Source organism: Nomascus leucogenys, chromosome 1a (genome assembly GCF_006542625.1).
Source record: "Nomascus leucogenys isolate Asia chromosome 1a, Asia_NLE_v1, whole genome shotgun sequence".
NCBI lineage: Eukaryota > Metazoa > Chordata > Mammalia > Primates > Hylobatidae > Nomascus > Nomascus leucogenys.
The window spans coordinates 71,562,671-71,583,328 of record NC_044381.1 but is presented as its reverse complement, the minus strand read 5'-3'; the positions used below and the strand labels follow the sequence as shown (position 1 = coordinate 71,583,328).

The 20,658-nt window shown below is 42.5% G+C and overlaps 1 protein-coding gene across 7 annotated transcripts in view; it reads right to left on the bottom strand.

The window, feature by feature from the left end:
* SAMD4A (sterile alpha motif domain containing 4A) overlaps positions 1–20,658 on the bottom strand; it is a 231,921-nt gene that overhangs the window by 45,652 nt on the left and 165,611 nt on the right. For 5 of the 7 annotated variants that reach the window (XM_030810793.1, XM_030810828.1, XM_030810805.1 and 2 more), the window contains exons 4-5: positions 11,673–11,936; positions 37–146 (exon numbers count right to left, since the gene is read on the bottom strand). In XM_030810793.1, the coding sequence (XP_030666653.1) occupies positions 37–146; positions 11,673–11,936 (374 nt within the window). The remainder of the gene's footprint in view (positions 1–36; positions 147–11,672; positions 11,937–20,658) is intronic. The other 2 variants (XM_030810818.1, XM_030810824.1) reach the window with 1 other exon arrangement.

Here is a 20,658-nt window from a genome sequence, read left to right as displayed (position 1 = left end):
GCACCCTCTCAGGGAATAGTCACCTCAAGCACATACCTGCGCCTCCAGCTGGCACTCGGTGAGGGCCATCATCTCCTCATAGGTCATCTGGGAGAAAAGCGCGGCATATTTGTGCAGGCGGAGGCTTTTTAGCCAGGCTGGAACATCTGTGGTGCAAGATGTGCAAGAGATGGGGAGAGAAATGAGAGGGAATGAGAAGAGATGACAAGAGATGTAGGAACAGAGAAAGGAAAAGGGGGTGATGGTCAAAGGAAAAAAAGAAAAAAAAACACCTTTATGTTACTATGTATTTAATTTTAGCTGAGATGCAGAAGTCTCAGGCTAGCCCTGACATTCCTACTGGTGGGCTCCTTTATTCTACTTAGACCAGGAGTACTAACTTGGGGTCCATGAGCTTCAGGGCATTCAGAAATCCCCTAAAATTATACCCCAATTTGTGAGTAGATGGGGAGTTTTCTGGGCAGAGGGCCATCCATAGCTTCTATAAGATTCCCAAAGGGGTTCATGACCAAAAAGATGGCAGGGAACAACTGCATTAGCTGGACCACTTCATCGAGTTGGAAAGAGCTGGCTTCGAATGTTAGAGCTACATGAGCAGACTATGACCTAAGATAATTTTTGTACATTCAATGCAGATCTTCACACACTGTTTCAGCCACTCCCACCATAATAGGAAAATGGTGGAGTCACCCATTCCTAGCCTGATCTTTCCCCATGAAAAATGCCTCCCTATCTATACCTGAATGGGAAAAAGGGCATTCTGATTCCCAAAACTGTTTCTGTCGTGGAGGTGTGTCTGCTGACCATTTCTCCAAGCTACGGAATGTATCTGGATGCATCTTTGACTTTTTACTTGATTGTCAACCAAAAATATATCAGGACTTGAAAGGCCCAAAGATTGACTAGGCCATAGGATAATGGAAGTTCTAAAGTGCATCTGAAATAACCCCCAAGTCTGAGATTATAAAGTTAAGAAAAGTAAATGGTAACTGCATTGAAAATCCACAGGAGAACTATTACCTTGTTAAATAAAACCAAAACAAAGTATTTGCCCATATTCTTTTAGTCAGAGTTTGTGAGCTGATAGGATCTTTGGAAAGTTTCCAGAATCATCTTCCCTCATATCCCTAGATCATTCTAAAGATGGCGAAATGAAGTCATTAATCCTAGATCACAGAGCAAGTGTGTGGTGAAATGGCAACCAGAACCCAGATCTCCTGATTCCTAGCTCATTTCTACAATGTACCAATTCTTATAAAATAAGGACCAAACAGCCTATCAGTGGTTGAAAAACAGTGGCTGTAAACTACTTTGAAATGCTAAAGCATTGGGTAAATGTTATTCCTGTTTTTTATGAAGTATTATCTATTACCAATCATGTTGATTACAGGATTCTATCAATTGCTAAATGCTTTATTCTGAGGCACTGACCACACACATTCCAAAACAAGCGAGAACCTTCCAATTTTTCAATGTTTAGAGTAGATAAATGTTGAGATTGATGAAAGAGGCCTGGACTATTCTGAAATCAGGCCCTGCTTCCTGAGTGAACCAACTCTAGGTTTAGGGAATGTGGGTATGGGATAATCTCCTGAACTCAAAAGACTTAGGTGGGGATGATGGGCCTGGTAAGATTACTTGCTGATTTGCAGTAATGCAAAGGCCAGTGAAGGGGAATTTCTGGAGAATTGAAATTGGACAGTCAATGGCATCTTAAGAACAGACTCAGTTATCTCAGGCTAGAAATCACTCCATTCTGTGCTTGAAAGCCCTTCACTCTACTAGGACAAGCAAGAGTCCCTCTGTGACCATTATTAACCACAAACAGACAAGGCTTCCCCAACACATCATACTAACCCCTTACATCATCCTCACTCAAATTGTGGTTGGATCAAGAGTCCAGGACATGGCAGCTCAGGAGTCTGGAACCTTCCATCCTGCAACATCCTGGAGCTATTTTACCAGACTTCATTTTCCAACCACGCTTTTATTTCTGCGGAAATAATGCTAATGCTTCTGCAGAGTGAGCGGCACTGATTTTAACTACAGCTTTGGCTTTCAGGCCAACGGCATGTTACCACTCTGTCACCAGGTTTCACGTTTGCTATTTACATCTTGAAAGTCCCAAGTCACTGCTCAGAAAACTCAATGATCATGATTCAGAGAAGCCTGGGTAACCCAGTGCTGCTCTTGGACACCATTCGTCACAAAAGAGAAGGTAGCAGTCTCTTGGACCAAATTTTCACTGGATGCCCTACAGCTGAACCATGCAAAATCCACTGATGATGAACAGAATCCTGAGCTATTGAATCATGTTATAAACATGGTGCTTTATAAGCCAAGGTGATAACGTGGTGTTTCAAGAGTCAGAAAGTGTGGGGTGGAGTGCAAATCCCAGCTCAATCAGTGCTAGATCCTTTTCTATAAAACTATTTTGACAAGTTAGAATTGCCCTGGTTAGAGAAGTGGAAGAGCCGGCCTCACTCATTTAGTCAAAACACTGGGAGTAGTTTTCCTAAAAAAGGCTCCTATCCAACTTGAAAACATGATGAGTTAGGCCTTCCTGAAGAGTTACTTCTAGATGCATTCCTGGGCAATGTAAGCTCCTTTTGGCCCTGTGTTTCTTGAGCCAGGTACACATGGACACTGTTTTTAGAGCAAGCATTGTTCTATCTCAGTGCCATGTGCTCAAAGAGCACTCCCTCCTGTAAGGAGAACGGAAAAACAAAGAAGAGGAAATCCCAGTTCTTAAGAACATAGCCTACTAACCTTTCACCCTCTGGATTGTGGTGAGGTACCTTCCCTTGCCAAGGATTAGAAAAAAACTGTTAAAAGAGAAACAAACCAGAGAAGCAAGAGCCTTGACCATTTCATTCCCCCAAAGTCAGGAATTCTAATGACTTGGATGCTGGATTCTGTAAGCTGCTGGCCAGGGATAGACTCAAACTAAAAGCTCAGGTCCTTTCCCGTGGTCCAAATGCCACATTGTTGGATGCAATGCTAAGAAGCACCTACTGTAACTTCCCATCTACCTTTTACATTCTGTGAAGCTGTTGGCTGTGGCTATGGTTGGAAAATGCAGGCAAACAGGGAGAAGCAGAACTGTTTCCTGCAGAAGCTGATATGTGATTGAAGGCATGCATGCCTCTGGTTGGCACAGACCTATTTGGCTTCCTTGGATGCTGCTGATGGACATGCCACTGGGGGTCTCAAACTAGAAAGTCACTCTCTTATGCAGTGTGAGAAAGATAAAGATGCTTTTGCTATATGCTGGGCTGACTTCTTTGCCAAGTGTGGGAATCCTGATATTTGCTCATTCAACATTTATTGCATGCCTATTATGGGAGCCAAGCTCTGTGAAGACATGACCCTTCCATTAAGGAACTTTTAATCTAGAGAGAATGGCTGACTTATACAAAAATTGTAACAGCAATAGGACAAGCGCTGAGTATACATAGGGTTCTAGGGGAGCATAGAACGATGAGCCTTTTGGTTTGCCATGGGGAGTGAGGGGCAGCTTCAAAGTACAATAACTTGGTGTCTCCACTAGGATGGCCACAGTGAGGAAGCCATTTCAGGAAGCAGGAAGGAAAAACAGAGTCAAGAGGGCATTCAGGGTAGAGCAGACACATGGGTGGATGGGGGGAATGGCTAGAGACAAGGTGGGTCAAATAGGCAGGGGATCAAATGGCTGAGATATGCAATGCTGAACAAAGAGAGTAGACTTTATCTTGTGGGTGGCGAGAAACTGCTGAAACCTGAGTAGCAGAACACAATCAGATGAGTGTGCTAGAAAGGCAATGGCTATCAATGTAAAGGCTGGCCTGGCAGATGGTGACAGTGGAGGCCAGGACATGAACTTAGGAAGATCCTGATGATGGCTTGGGATGCGTGACAGAGGAGAAAGGACGGAATTGACAGTACTTGAAGATCAGGGAAGAGCAGGGAGTGACAGAGACAAAGTAGCTGGAGATGACTCCTTTGATTCAGGTTTGGTGAGACAGAGAAAACAGGGGAGCAGCAGGTTTGGGGTGAGAAGAGTGACAGGGTAAACTCCATTTGAGATCAGCTGGCTGTCAATGCCTTTGGGTCATACAAGGGGAGAAGTCAACCAGTCAAGGTCTTGGAAGAAAAGTCTGAGCTGGAGAACAAGGTTCCTTGTCAGTAGTTCATGGTGGTTGTTTTAGCCACAGAAGTGGGTGAATCTCTCTGGCAAAGAGCATGGGGTGAGAGCCATGCTGGAGCTCTGGGAGTAGCAGACTTTCAGGGAGAAGTGCATGGAGAGAATGCCAACAGGTAGGAGGTTTCTGGGACAAAGCACCACCATGCATGTGCACATCAGTGAGTCTCATCCCATAGTCTTCATCCTTCAGAAAGCTCCTTCTAGACCTTGCTGCAAGTCCACACTGATTTATCTTCTCATGGTCATTCTTGATAATAGTGCTACACTCATCTTGTATATGTTCTATATTTGCCTGCTGGTCTTTACCAGTGGGATCCAGTTTTAAATCATGCTGATTTCTATTTCCTTTTCAGAATTTAGAAAAATCAGCCACATGGAGGCTGTGTGGTGTGTACAACAGTTCACACAGAAGTGGGGCTCCAGTTAGAACTGGGAGTGCTTGTCTCTAATGCATGCTGCAGAAATGGCCGCAAATTTGAGTCAGATCAACAGACCATGCAGCACCCAACCCACAAACAAGGAAACCCCAGAAGAGAGAAAGATGGGATCAATATTGTTGAAGAGCCCAATATCGAATGCAGCATGAAGGGCAGGGAGAAAGGCATCTCTGGCAGACAGAAACATGAACAGCCTTGTTCCCACGCAAGGGCTCACATAGGGGTGGTCCTGGTAACTGCAGATGGAAGATCAACTCCCATTCACCACAGCAAGCCAGGCTGCTCTCAAAAGCTCTCTCCCTCCAAGATATGACCGCACCCTTGGTCTCTGAGGGGGAGAAGAGGAAAGCCAACTGAGGGGTAAGAAGGTACCCACTCTTCACTACTGAAGAGGGAAGGAAAATGTTCCTTTCAAAAATGAACAGAAGTTTAGCAGCACCGTCAAGGTTACAGAAGCTTGTCTTTATTTCTGGCCAGAGCAGAACAAACAGCCCAACTCTGTTCCAGCCTCTGTGCAAAAGAGAGCAGGATTGGTCTTGGGCCTCGTTGGAGCTGGATCCTCCTCAGTGTGCTCCTTGATGCTGGGAAGTGTCCATGGAGGCCTCTGGGGAGGCGCCAGGCTTGCGGGAAGCATATATGGGTCCTGGAACGTGAGAGGTGGCCTATTTTGGAGTAAAATACCCACTTTGACATGTTAGATACGAAGAGGGCCTAACCTTCTCCCCGCAGTTTCCGTTAGAGATGACAGGCGAAAGTGCTGTTTTAAAGCAGCCTGCTTTGTGTCATTAAACAGTGGCTGTGTCCATATCAAAGGCTGCCTCTGTGTGCCTGCACAGTCCTTAAAGCTTCAGAGGAAAATACATGATTGGTAAGGAGTGGAGGTTAAAAGTCTCATGACTTTTCGAATTTGGGGGAATCCTGAGGATTTGCTTTTCAAAGACCTCAGGGCTCTCAGCCTATCTGAGAAGAGTTAGCACAACTCCTGGCCCAGGAGCACTCCTCCCTGTGGGTCATGTCTGGGCATTTGGAAATTAAAAACAAAAATAAAGCACATGTATTCAATACTGGGCTTCCTTTAAGTGAATTCAAGCAGGCAGCTAGAAAGTCAACATCAAGAAAATAATGACCAGTTTCAATGACAGCCATGCTGAAACATGTCCCAGCCACTCATGGAGCTGTGCCACTCCCACTCCATCACTCAGACCTCTGTGACCCTCGGAACTGCTGTATTTGCAACCTTTCTTACAAAGGTTTCTGACAGGTTCCTTTTTCTTAAAGAGGATCTCACCTCTCCATAATTTTTCCATTCTCATTCTGGAGAAGCAGAGGTTCAAAGGTCTGCATTTCAAAAACAACTGAAAACCCCAAACCAGCTATTTCAGAGTAGACAATATATTTCCTTTACTACAGAGAGAAAAAGTTTATCTAAGTTTCATCTAACGAAAGTCTCCTTAGAAAAGGCAAACAACATATTTTCATAGTCAATGGCCCCTCCACTCTTAATTGCTATATTTCCATCAAGGTTCCTGGAGCCAATTGTTTCTTTTTCTACTTTTAACATGTCTATATACAAATAATACAACCGTTTCAATGACTTCTATATTTGTGTGCTAACATAATGCCAGACATTATAAGCATACCCAGTTGGTGTTGATTCGTAACAGTGAGGCTGAAGCTCATAGCAAGAGAAACAGAGTGCCAATCTCTACCCCTCTTCACACAGGCAAGTACAACAAGAAAGTCATAGAGCTCCTTGCTTCCTAGGAGCCCAAATCTATGGTTTTTCTACCCAGCTATCTGGAATGAAGTCCCTCAGATGAACTTGGCTTCAGGTAAGTGTAATATCACGCTGAAACTGCAGGCGACGAAGGAAGTCGGGGCTGTTAGTGAAGCTGGGCCGGCCAAGAGCATGGTGCACTGTGGGGCCCATTGAGGGGGCTGCACACCTCCACTGGATTGTTCTACAGTTCCCACACTCACCAGGCCCCATGCTGCACCCCCCACCCCCATTCTATTTCTCCTCCTTTATACCCTTTGCCTTAGATGACACCGTGGCTTATCCAGATGTCCCAGGCAGACACCTGGGCATCATCCTGAATTTCTCCTGCTCCATCCCTGTCTATTCAATTGGTTATCAAGCCCTCTCAGCTCTATCTCGTGAAGAACCCTGAATACTCCTTTGTCTCTGTTCTCACTGCTGCTTCGTCGGTCCCACTTCCTTTTCCCCCTCAATTACTGAAACGTCCTCCACCTCTCTGCTGGCCTTCAAATCTGGAATCCTCTGTCCCTTCTGCACTTTGATGTATATTCCACTCTGCTTTGAAGGTCATATTTCTAACATGTAGACCTAAGCAGGTCATTCTGCTGCAGAAGTTCCTTCAATAGCTTTGGGATAAAAGAGAATGTCCTTTGCAAGGCCCAGGGTCTGGTTTTTCCCTCTCCAGACTCCTTTTTCCCATGTGCCCTTAACACTCAAGCCATGGGATTCACTTGGTCAAGCACTCTTGTCACTGTGATTTCGTGAATGCTGTTCCCTCTGCATAGAATGCCCTTCCTTCACTTACTATTTGGCTGACCTGTAGTCACACTCTGAGACTCAGTTCTAGGCCTCTCCTCCTCTAGGAACTTTCCTTGACTTACCTCCACTTTGAATGAGGGTCATTCATGGTGCCTGCCCTAACCCAGGGCAAGTCTTTAAGATAGCATATTTTCACAGCAGGGCACTTGCATTAAGTGCCTGTTTTTTTGCTCATCTGATAGTGACTCACTTCAGGCAGGAACAGTAGCTCTTACCCCTGTCTGCCCAGAAACTAGTTAGTCCAAAGTTTCTCTCAGTGGGTGCTCAAAAAAGTCAATTGACTTGAATGAGGACAAAAGTAACCTGTGAATCAGTCATTTCCCCCTCTCTTTCCTCCCATATAATGCAGCCACATCATTCATCACAGCTGTGGCATTTTGTTAAGTCTTAGGGTGCTGGGTTTATGTACCATCTTTGAGAACATGGTGCTAATGTAAGTGGGAAATGTGTGTCTTCTGCCAACTGACCTCTATACTTTCTCTTCAGGAAATTAAGAGAATGTCTTTTCTCTCTCTCTTTTTCTCAGCCACCTGAAAGCCTTGTATGAGACAAGAGGCCACAGAGCACACTCCACTCATGAGTTGCTCAGGGAAAGAATGGTATTACTGTTGAGTACCAACTCACAATTGAGAATCTTTCCCCTGAGATGAGTCACAGTGAAGTTTTTTAAATGAACAAAGACAACTGGATGTAGAAACCAAACCCGCCTCCTTAGTCCAAACATTTATAACCAGTAGACTCCACAGGGAAGGGTAAAGGGAAGAGAGTTCATATTTCAGTTGTTTCCCACTTCTCTTGGGTAAGTTTCAAGCTAAGTGGTGGATCTCATTTTTTCTTTAGCTTGAGATATTAGCGTGAGATTTTTACCTCAAGAGACATTTAATCTGTACTTCGAAGTCTACTTAAACCATAAGGATGGACACTTGCTAAAGAAGGAAAAGCAAAGCACTGTGGGCAGATGTCGTTAATCCTTTGAGAGTAGGAGCTGGTCTGCTTGGGAGAGAACTTAGTGACAGTCCCTGGCAGGGAGTGCTAACACCAAGACAAGAAGGGGGCTTGATCTATGCATGGGAAAAATGCAAAAAGCAAGAATGCTGGACCATGAGATTTATTCCATACCCTTGACCCAAGAGGTACACTCCTAAGGGAGGATGTGTAGCCAGACCTGGCCAGTCTAGCTAGATGAAAGGAAGGAATGGGTGATTACCACAGTATTGCAGAGAGATATTCACAGCTGTTGGCCATAAAGAGGAATTCACACTAAATAAAGTTCAACTATAGTAACTTTTTAATTCTTTTCCCAAGGTGCAAGATGAGAGCAAGACATATTCCATATGGATTTGAGAATTCTTCCAAATTCTACTAAGCTTTCTTATTGTTCTTCTAAACTGGATGTTTAACGATTAGAATAATAGCATCAGATGATGGCACCCCAAAGTGGACCAGCAAGTACTTTAAAACAGCTGACACTCCTGCCACAGGGCCTGCATCATAGAAAAGAAAGATTGTAGAGCCAAGAGGAAGAGTCAGCTCTTTTTCAAGGCACCTCACTTGGTTTTATATCTCATTTCTTTATTTCTTATTTTTTTATTTGAGATGGAGTCTCACTCACTCTGTTGCCCAGGCTGGAGTTCAGTGGCACGATCTTGGCTCACTGCAACCTCTATCTCCCAGGTTCAAGTGATTTTCCAGCTTCAGCCTCCAGAGTAGCTGAGATTACAGGTGCGCGCCACCACACCTGACTAATTTTTGTATTTTTAGTAGAGATGGGGTTCTGCCATGTTGGCCAGGCTGGTCTTGAATTCCTGACCTCAAGTGATCTGCCTGCCTCAACCTTCCAAAGTGTTGGGATTACAGGCGTGAGCCACCGCACCCAGCCATATCTCATTTCTTTAAAAGTGTGAATTATTTTGAAAATTTAAACCAGCACCTGCTCTTAGACACAGAGATCAAATGACAAACCCTTGGGTTATGAGCAGGGCTGCTCCTTGGGTGCACTCATAGGAAGTCATTTTGAATAATATCTGGTGGCGGAAGAGACCTCAGCAGTGGCATCTTGCAGCAAGGCTGGGGAGGGACATTTGTATTGAACAAATACTGGCCCGTAACACTTCGGAATGCTAGTGTTTTTGGGTGTGGACATTTTTTCTGTCTGACCTGTCAGCTAAACTGCAAATATACTTTTCCCACAAATAGAATCCTTCATCATCTATAATGTTTCTTCCTTCAAACTTTTTTTTTTTTTTGCTATTTAACTTGCTTTTGACTTCATACTTGGAATCCCAATCCAGGGAAGTTCTTGGAAGACGGGAAGTTCAATAGGTCAGAGAAGGTGAGAATACAGCAGGCCATCAAATAGCCTGTTTTCTGGCTGCACTCCTTGGGCCTATAAGGAAAATCCTGGATATGAGATCTTATCTGTGTCATTTTTTCTGACTGAATAGGCTCTGAGGAGACAGTTCTCACCAATTCTAATGAAAGGAATCGAATAGGCTTAGATATGGTATATTCCTTAACCTTTGCAATATTTTGGCTTTTGTCCTAAAATGGGGATAGGGCATTTATTCAACTTTTTTCTCATTTCTCTTTAAAAACCTGTTATCTTTATTTCTCACCTCAAAATGGCAGCACTCAATGAGCATACCTTGACCTACTTTGGGAGAATGTCGAAAGTGTGCATAAGGGCCTCAAAAAAAAAAAAAAAAAGGAGAGAAGGAAAACAAAGTAAAAGGAAGAATAAATGTCCAAAAACCAGACAGTGGAATCGGCATTCTTCTTTGGGCGAGATCTTTCTCCTGGTGAATGGCCCTTCTATAGGATCCTCCTTGCCCTTCAAACACAAAGGCCAATGCTTCCTCCCTACAGTTACCAACTAGAACCGCAACATAGGCTTTCTTGGAAACCTGTCCAGACACTGAACTTCACCTGGAAAGAAGCTAGTTAAAAGCAATGGCTGTCTCAGCCTCCCTTGGTCTTTCAGCTATTTTGATGCCGATTGACAGATGCCAAGCCAGTCTACCTAGAGCAGGGTTGAGCCTCACCTGTTACGCATCACCTGGGGCTCAGCTGCTTGAACACATAACCATGTAGCATAAACTCAAAAGTGGGTTTTGCTAGTGCTCCAAAATTGTGATACAGTCCCCTGAAAACTCTGAAGTAGAAAGAGGACACACATCCCCTTCGTACCCAAGTGACACATGGCTTTTGCTGCCTGTTATATACCTTTAAAGACCCATTTGTATCAGCATTAAGACACATCCCCTCACTCTGGGCACTCAGCACTGGAACCGTCAATGAAATGGGGGTGGGATGGAGAGGGCACAGGCCTGAGCAGGAGGAAGATTCAAGGAATGTGCCAGGGGAGCAGCTTCTTGTCAGCCTCATTCCCAGAGTTGACAAGCTCCATTTTTTCAGTCTCGTGCTCCCTTATAACCAGTGGTTGGGCAATCATGGGCATGCTTTCTGTGCCAGGCTTCCGTGAAGGGAGGGGAATCAGTACAGAGCTTCCTATGTCAACACTGATGATTTACAAGGGGAAGATCGGAAACAGCAAACCTCAGGATTATTAATGCCAGCAAACAGGGTGTTCTCAGAGCCTCCCCTCAGCATGCTAGTCCCCAAAGCATGAGTGGTTACTGTTTCACCATCTAAAATTGTTATTAGTGTGTCTCTGATGCGCATCTTTGCCTAAGGGCTTCCCAGCCCTTGTACAAGCGGAGTCTAAAAATATAGCATGCACGTATCCTCTTTGTATCTATCATAAGTAATTTGGAAATCTATCTCCTGATGAGTATCTTCAGAAGAGGGTAGATTCACAAGGCAATGGAGAAATTTATTTATGCTGCACAAAAGGCCTTTGTCACCTGTATGCAAATCTGTTATCAGGATTAAAACACTGTTAGAGATTCTCAGTGGTATTTTCATGTCCCTTAAATAGATGCAGAGGAAAGGGTTTAAAGGTTTCTTTGGATATCAAAGAGAAGAGAGAGAAAGGAAGCACTACTACAATTCTGCATTAAGATAGATTTAAAAAGGAAAAAAAATAAATCCCGTGGTTTGTTTTTCTGAATTATTGACAGGTCCCTGGCCATAGCAATGAGGTAGAAGGTTGGAGCAGCTCAGTAGCTTTACACACAGAAGATCTTATCACCATTAGCTGTGACTCATTTAATGGTCTGCAAGTCACTGCAATGCAAAAAAAAAAAAAAAAAAAAAAAGAGAGAGAGAGAGAGAATGTGTTGACCTCTCTTACTCTGGTTCCTATTTCCCAGATTTTGGCAAGAAGCACTGGAAGGGGAATCCGAGCCCTTTCTGCCATGGTCAACCTGGAGTTCTGGAAGGGACAGATCAAATGCGTAAGCCTGGGGAAGGGGTGGGCTCCTTCTCTCTTGCTGACTACCTCTCTTTTTTTACCCTGTGGTCTCCAATAAAGGGAGGGGCTCTGTCCCCAGTGGTTTCTTGTTTAGTCACTCACCTTTCATCCCACTACCTTCTTCTTGGAATGTGTTACGAGCAGTGGTCTGATCTTCTAAGTGTTCACTCCCACCACTTCCTGAAGAGGCTACACTGCTTTGTGGAGACAGGGGGGCATGATCGGATGGGAGGCACTGGGGTCCTCTAGCTCGTAAGTCCTCATGAGACATCCATCCATGTCCTAGAGGCTGGTTTGGCACATTCATGGGTGGGGTAAGGGACACAGATCGTTTCAAAGGGCTGTGGTGTGCCTGGCCTGAGAGAACTGGAAAAAAAAAATAAAATGAAATAGGTTATTCCCCCCCCTTTATCCTGGGACACCGAAGAACCCACAATACCTCTTAACCCTGAGAGATACCACTAACTGTCTTACAACTCCATCCATGGTCACAGCAGGTTGAATACAGGCCTGGCATGGTCATTTTCTTCAGGTGGTTTAAAAGGATGCAGTCTGTCCCTCTCAGTGGGTTAGGTTTCTCCAAGGAGGCCAAACCTATAGTGCCCACACATTGGTCCTTAGCCTTTGTGGGTCTGGATCTGGTTTTGGTTCTAACTCTAGAAATCAGGATTCACAGGAGTGGGTCCATAAACCAGGCAAGGCTTGATAGCCATATCTGCCAAAAGCAAAAAGAACATGTACTGGACAAGTTTGTTGCTGTTGTTGTTTTTTAAACAGAAATTCTGACATTACCCATGTTGTTCAGGAGGACATCTTGAAGGGCAGCCAGGCTGGCCATTGTTTGGGATCTTTGCAGGGCTGAACCAGAAGAAGGTGGACTAATCTTTCCAACCAGGATTCAGGGAACTATGGCCTCTGAAGGGTGGTATGGTTCAGCAAGGGCCCCAGTACTAACATGACCTCAGGGTATAGGGCACTGCAGCTAGCTGTGGGTGAAAAGGGCTGCTTCTAGGGCTGATTCTTTCCCTTAGCCTCACAGGTTAATGCCAAACTTTGTAATGCAAACACTTCCAGGTAACAAGGCTTTCATTCAGGAAGCTGGGAACGAATGGTTTTTACCAGCATGTTCAGCCCTTCTGCACAGTGGGCAACATCTGCACAGCCCCCATCTTTAATTTCTTTTCCAGAAAACTAGGAAAAAGCAACATAACTCATATAACTAGCCAAATTAAATTGAAGTCATTCAAGGGAGGGATTTAACAAAAACCAACACTGAGGGAGCCGATGTTACCCTTGGTTGGTTTTTCTGGGTGTGTAAAGTGACAATTTTACAAAATAAGTCTATTCATAACATTCTCTCAGCACCAGTTCCTGACAGGTCCAGTTTATTTTGACTGCTGCTGTACTAACATAGAATTGAGTTACATGCATTTTTAAACATTTTTCAGGGAAGCCATTAAATTCCATCTCAGGATCTATCCCCATCAGTGAGGCATTTGCTCTCCCAAATTTAGATGAGCACTTCTTTGTGGGTGTTAATCTGTGTTTTTCAGTAAGCAGACCAGGCATCTCAATGGTGAGAGGTCCTGCTTTTGGTTAAACTGCAGTTCTGGTAGGGCAGTCCCAACATAAAGGCCTGGGCAGATTACTGTGTTCCCTACTTCAAAAGATAAAGACCAGAATCAAAAGGCTGGATGTTTCCAGAAAGTGTGTTTGGGGCAGTACTGGGCTGGGTAAGTTGCTGCCGGGCAGCTGGCAGTCACCAAGCCTGAGAGCCACTGAGCTCAGGTCTCTGTGGTCAGTGTTTCCATTTGGCCCTGTGTGGCCAGAAGGGCAGCCTTGTATGTGAAGCGGGGACAATCGGAAGGGCTAGAAACTTCTTTATGAATGAAAAGGGAGGACAAAAGAGAGCTGCCGAGTTTAGTATTTGTAACCTGAGAAATTTCCAATTTGGGTAGATTCTAACAAAGGCAAGGAAATACCTAAATTAAAAATATGCAAAGGGAACATTGTTTAAAAAATATCGACCCTAACAGGCTTAAATGGCTTGCATTGCTACTAAATAGACTAGGGAAGAAACTATTTAAAAAGGCTCCCTGGAAAATGCATTGCTACCTGGTTGGACCAGAATTAGCAAGAAGAAAAGTGGGGGGAAAGCAGAGAAAGAAAAAAAATAAAATGAAGCAGCAGCAAAAATGAAGAGAGAAGCCAATAGGAAGAAAAGCCAGACATCCAGAAAATCCATTTCATGCCTAAGTATTTATATAAAATTAGGCAGACTGTTTAGGGCTGCCCTGAGTGCTGGGACATTCCAGCTTAGACATCTTTGCTTTCTGGTACTTCTGCAACCATTTCAGAATATCTGGTGGATGCTTTGGTGCCTGCCAGGTGTACCCCAAGTGGAAGTGGGGGTTCTCCACATAGCCAGGATTAGAGTCAGTCTGAAACCACAGAAACAGGGCTTGCCAAAGAAGGACACACAGCGCAGAGACAGTGGAACCTTTAGTACCTGGGCTGGTTAGAGGCCATAACTGAATAGGTAACTAATCGCTAACCACGGGAGTTTACTGCTAGGATAGTCCTCATCTTCATATGGATGCTAAGAACAATACAATACGTACACTGCAGTTGAATTCCATTATTTCATGGAGCCAATTTGCTTCTTTCCATCTAATATTTTTTTAATCCATGCTATCTCCTCCACTGAGGGGCATCCTTGGGGAAGCTGTCAGTTATCCAAGGACTTCACTGGCTATTGAGATTGGAGCTAAATGTTTACCTAACTTAATGGACTTACAGGGATTTGTACATAGAAACCCACACCCATTTCTTCACACTTTTCTGAGCTTAACTGAAGTCATAAGGGATATGACATGAACTTGGCCTCTGCCTCTAAGGAAACATCAATTATACCTGAGGTGCCAGGGTCTTTTCCTGATGACTTTCTATAAAGTGCTCATACCCTGTGTATCATAACGAAAACTTCTTGGTTCCCACAGCTGCCGCCAAATTCAGGAATATCTCCATAGGAGCCAACGTGCTGTGGCAACCAAGCACAACGCCTCACACCAAGCTTCTGATTTGCAGACAGGGCCGTGGGTTTAGAGCCAGGCTGAATGCCACACCTCAATCAAAAGTCGTGCTAGGTAAATGCCTCTGTTCTCCAAAGGAACTGAGGCCTGGAGGCAGTACAGGCTTGTCTTCTTGTGGGAAGGAGACTAAAACAGGTGACAGGTGCCTTGGCAGCAGTGCCACTTTGGGGTGAAGACGGATCTTCGGGTTTAGGCAATGATGACCACAAAGCTGATTTTGGTGTTACCTCTTGCGCTGGAGCACTTTGTTTGGCATAAAGTGGCAGAGGAAATACTGTCATGGGCAGAAAGAGGCTACAAGAAAATAGGCCATGCAGTTGTGGAATTGATGAGGGGGCCAGTGGCAGAGTAGCAGTGGTTGTTTCATCCCAGCCCCTACCCTTTTTTAACTAAGAGATCTCATTTGAAGTGATGACAAATAGAGGGTGATATGGACATTTGGGCAGAAATTTTTTTTTCCTATGAGTAGGCGGGAAGAGTAGTAAATACAGACTTCTGAGAAGCTTAGCAGTGTGGTGCTAGCTGCCCCAGCATGTCTCTAGCCAGAGGCTTCTAGATGTTCTTGCTTGTGGACTGCTGTGCAGTAGACAACGGCTAACGATTCATTCAGACCTCAGCTACCCTGAAGTCCTATTCAAATGCTGCCAAATTAAGTATACCTTTAAGAAAAAATCTCAACCTAGATTAGAAACTGGCAAGTCCAGCAGAACTGAGGGCCTCAATTTATACTGCATTTGCGACTTTCATAATAGTGTGGATAGAAGGACAGCATATTTCAGGACGGATTCATTATATTGAAAAGCATACTGAAAATTACTCAGGGGAACAAAATTGTGCCTTTTTCCTCTTAAAACATGGAAACCAACATTTAATAATTGTATATAGTATGGATCCAAAATTGCTTGTATTTTTGAAAACCTCTATAAAAAATTTTAGGTCTGTATATACACATATATATGCCAGTATGCATGCATGCATATATCATTAGGACACTAATTTTTGGAACTTTTTAAATTCAAATGAATCAAAAGTAAATAATAAGTATTAAGTAAGTCTACTTGAAATATGGAAACAGCAGTTAAAAGTAATCTTGCTACAGCAGTCGGGCAGTGTGATGGGAGTTCAGAGGTTCTTATAAACTTGGTCATACTATCAGGACCAGTCAACTTTTCTGACCTCATCTAACCTTATGATTTCTTCATCTCCTAGCATCTTTAATGAGACCTCTTTCAGCACCTTTTAAGGGGAAAATATGATACCTGGCTCTGCATTCTGTTCATTTAAGTATTTTCTTTAAACCCTGGGATTCAGATTTCTTTCCCATTTCCTTTGACCAACTTTGACTCCATCTCGATTTTATTTATTGAAATAAGAGTCAGGAAAAGATGTTTCAGAATATTTAGTACTCTTTAAGGAAATTTAACTATAACTACCTTTTTCTGCCTTCTAATATGAGAAATAAGGGGGTTTATGGATGGAAGAAAGTCTGGGATACTGGCCCAAATATCTCCTTGGTTCACTGTTAGGTTAAATACATACCTCACTGTCAAGGAGAAAAGTGATTCACATAAGGAAATAGTCCAGATAACTGAAGCTTGAGTCTTACACCAAAACTTTATCCCAACAAACTTTAACAAAGATTTGTCAAAGATACATTGCGTGTTTGTCTGCTCTCCTTAAATTTACACGCTGAATGCAGTTTATGCTTTAAAAATTATTTAAGGCATAATTTTTAATAATTTATAATAAATTAAATGATTTAAAAATTATTTAAAGCATGCTTTAAAAATGTTATGAACATATATTCCTAATATTTTAGAACTGGAAGCCTTCTGAAAGAATATAATTCAGCAATGCCTAATCTGGGAGCTGTGGGTCCCTGGGTAGTAGAAAGACCCCAAAATCCCTACATACACCAAGCCTTGTTAGTGGATGAAATTCTATGTCATGGATGACTTTTCTACATATAGAGAGGGTATTGGAATTAATACAACATAAATTAATATAATGTAAATTAAACCTATGCTGAGTACACAGACCTTTCGTCTTTTTAAAAAAATCAGCAGATTTGAAATACAATTGTGGTTTTAATGGGGACCCTGATTTTTAAATATCAGCTATTAACTTACACCGTTCATATGTACTCTTGGTCTAGCACACTCATTTGACAGAGATGATTTGTTGCTTTATGCCGTCTTTGTTGAGTGAGCCTTCAATGGGCAGTCTGGGTAGCCTCAGGAACTTGTGTGCTGTATACCTTCAATTGTTCAACTATCTCCTCAAATTCAAGTCAACCATTATTTCTTTTTGCTGTCACTATGTGTTTTGAACTATTTCCAGGCTTAGCATTTTGTATAAGAGTCTAGAAGCTGAAGCTGCTGAAACTGTCAGAAATTTGACTTCCTTTTGAATAAGGGCATTAAATATTCCTACACTCCTAATATCATTCTCTATACCAAACCAAATTCCCTGGGTTCTCAACCCAAGGTTGGGTTCTGTGCTCTCATCATGCCCTGTGAGTCCAGCCACATAGAGATGATTTGCAACTTTAATCTTTTTTCCTTCTAAGCTAGTCTGTCTTCATTTTTAATTCAAGAAGCTGCCTTTCTTATAGAAAAACATATGCTTCGTTAAATTTTCAAATTTTAAGATGCTCACATGATATAATTCAATCCAAATAGCTAGCACAATTAAACCTTATAAAAATAAGTCATAGCAATTTAGGGGTTTTAAAAGGTAGAATGATGGTGCCAAGTGTTTGCACATTATTTTAAAATATCTTACAATATTCTTCTTGAATTAAGAGGTCCTGGCCAATTCCCTGTGACTCAGGTGATGTATGCTGTGTGTCCACATACTTAGGACAAAGCAGGGCAGAATTTTACTTCTGTGTTGCTAATTTTACTCATCTGTTACTTTAATAGTATTTTCTAGGCTCATTCCCAAAAGAAATTCAGAAGTATCAGTAGAACCTTTGCTGAAAACAAAAATTTGAGGCTTCACAGCATCTAATTCTTAAGTTTTGCTGCAGGAGATAGTTTGATACTTATCAAGTCTAAAGAAGAAAAAGCTCAGCCCACTGCTAGCTACAAAAAGGTGATTGTTTCAAAGGAATTGGGAAGGGGTGTGTGTTTCTGTTCATTTTGTTAGGTTTCGGCCTGCTTCTCAGGGATATTCCAGTTTCCATCCCACAAATTTTTTCGATAACACCAGTTTCAGAGCATCTAAGAACCACTAAAGGCTTTCAATTTTCAAAGAATGTTCTGCTAACACCACTTGTATAAATAATTCCAGGCATTTGCTTAAAGAAAGCCAAAATTTTAAGCAAGGCTCAATGGTGAAATGACATTACACCCTGGATTCCTCTTCTTTAGTTGGTTTTGTGGTGTCACAACCAGTAATCTGAAGCCCTGTGGTGGGAATCTTTGGAGAAGAAAAGATTAATAGTACTTCAAGAATACATTTTGAAACATACAAAACCAGAGTATTTGATCGGTGACATCATGCAAACAAAAAAAAAAATAACACCAGATTTGTGTAAGTAGGGTAGAAGGGAGAGGAAGAGAGGGCAATATTAATCACTAAGGTTAAAAATAACATGCTCTGTCATCACTGCTTCAGGGAATAGATTAAAAGCCAATCTGAAAGGTTAAAAGCCTCAACTCTGCATGCTTGCTCTCTGCTTCTTGACCAAAGGCTTGAAAAACCAGTGCTTAGAACATCTGGACACCAGAAGATGATTCCCCTAAACAGACTTTGGACTCCATCTCATTCCGGGGGAAGAAGAGAGAATATGCTACAAAGCAAAGATGTGGTTGGTGGACGGGATGTTCCTGACAAGCCCAAGGAGGAAGCCACACACTTTCTGTGAAAGGAAAGTGTATACTTGCCTATGCAAATCAGACCAAAAGGAGACTCTAGAAGAAGAAAAAGCTGCAAAGGACATCACAACAGGGATGACAAATACACACAGCTAACTTTCTCTTTCCCCCATGACGTCTCGTTTTTATTCAGCACTGAAATGAAAGCATTCTGATGCAGGGAAAAGCACCTGGGGAGGCTTTCCTAGTACCGTGAGTCCTTGTCACTGGTGCAGCTCTTACTACTCTACAGATGGTTCAGTTTTTGGGCAGAGCAAAGATGTCTGTTTCTGCCTTCACATTATCACTTAAATATTTGAGCTTTTAAGAAATAAATTAGAATGTTTCTGGCAGACTTTTATTATGGCATTAATCTTTGGTATATTTCATCTGTCCTCTTTTGTCAGCTTCTATAATGGCAAAACTGGGTGTCATCCAGTAGAAAATCTATTTTAGATAACGGCTGTTTGACTTTACATTGTCATTATTTATGAAATACCTAGATAAGAAGCCAATTATGTATATACTTTAAATAGAAATCAGTAAATTTCACCTACACTTAACTTCAAATGAAATCCTAAAAGGACACTACCTCAATCCTCTCATTCCATCCTATCAAAATCAGTGACAACTTCCATCAACTATGAAAGCAGTTTTACACCTTTGAAGCAAATGTGTAGGCTAATTCAAGAAACGATGGGATCAACCCGGCTATTTTGAAGTCTCCTTCATACTGGGTTAACTTCTACTTTCCTGTACTGTTTCTTTTTGTATCTACCATTATACTAAACCCTTAAGTTTGTCCATGAATTTCTATCCACATAAAATGAAGATATGTCTAGAAATGAGTTTAGACAGAACTGTAGAATTTTATTATTTCACCAAGTGGGGAAAATAATGGAGTTAAGCAAGTGGCCAGTAGTGAATTTAAGCAGACATTTCTTTTTTAATGTTCCCATGTATCTGTAAAAATGCTCCAGTCACTGTGTGTAGAGAAGCGAGATAGTAGAGAAACTCAGGAAGCTAGATGACAAAAACTTGCCTCCTACCCTTTTCTTATGAGATAACTCTCAAATTGTAAGTGCTGTTTCATCAGCTCACATGCCTATGCAGAAGGTGCTTCTGAGGTTTATGCAATACAGCATCCATCCCGTGCTTAACAGCACCACCTAGACTGCTACTGAGTGTGGGAACCAGCAAGACCATCCAAGTTTGGAACTTCAAATAGCCAGGATTTCATGATTGAGCCACCAAGACCCTCTCAGAGCATCAGTCCCAAGGAGATGGCCAGAGTCACTGAACAAATCATTAGGGTGTCCTTTTACACCTTGTTACTACCAGCACTTGTCAAGAAGGGCAGTGAGTCAATTGCTTGAATGGAGGTACCAAAGGATATTTTAAAACTGTGTCTACTAACTCCTGTCTTGAGCTGAACCACAGGCCAGGTCTTCCTTCACTGCTGCTGAAGCTTAAAGGCTCCCAGATAACATGGAACAGTGGCTCTCACTGATCAGGTAAGGACAGGCATCATCAGAGGATGCCTAAATCCTACGGCCAGCAGAGCCTTGCAGCCACATGCATGACTAGGATTTCTCTGAGTATGAAACCCTAAACTCTGCCTTGATCAAACAGCGTTTTTTTTCTTTTCTTTCTAGTTTTAGGAGAAGAGCTGTAAATAATTAGAAATGTATTGTGTAGCCCTAATTCTTAGCTCCTTGATAAAAGGAGGAGAACAGCACATTCTCAGCATGGCAGCGAGGAGGGCAATTTACTGATTAGGGAATTGGTTCTTGTTTTCATTAAAGCATTCAATCTACATGTCAAATGCAACAATACACATAAATGGCCATTCAAAAAAAAACCACAGTTTGAGTTTACACTACTAATTAGATGATTTTTTTTGTTGTTAATTAGGAGAAATTGGATGGGTTAGGCTCTCCTGGCTCCTTAATTATATTTGATTGAATCGCCATGTGATTCAGACAAGCTCTGGAGGCTCCACAACACCCCAATTCCCACTTTCACTTCACCTTCAGCCTCTTACCAAATTCTAAACCATCACAACCTTACCCTGTGGGTGTTGGAACATGGTGAGATCGGTAATGTTTGTAAAATTGATTTACTGTAGTCTGTAAT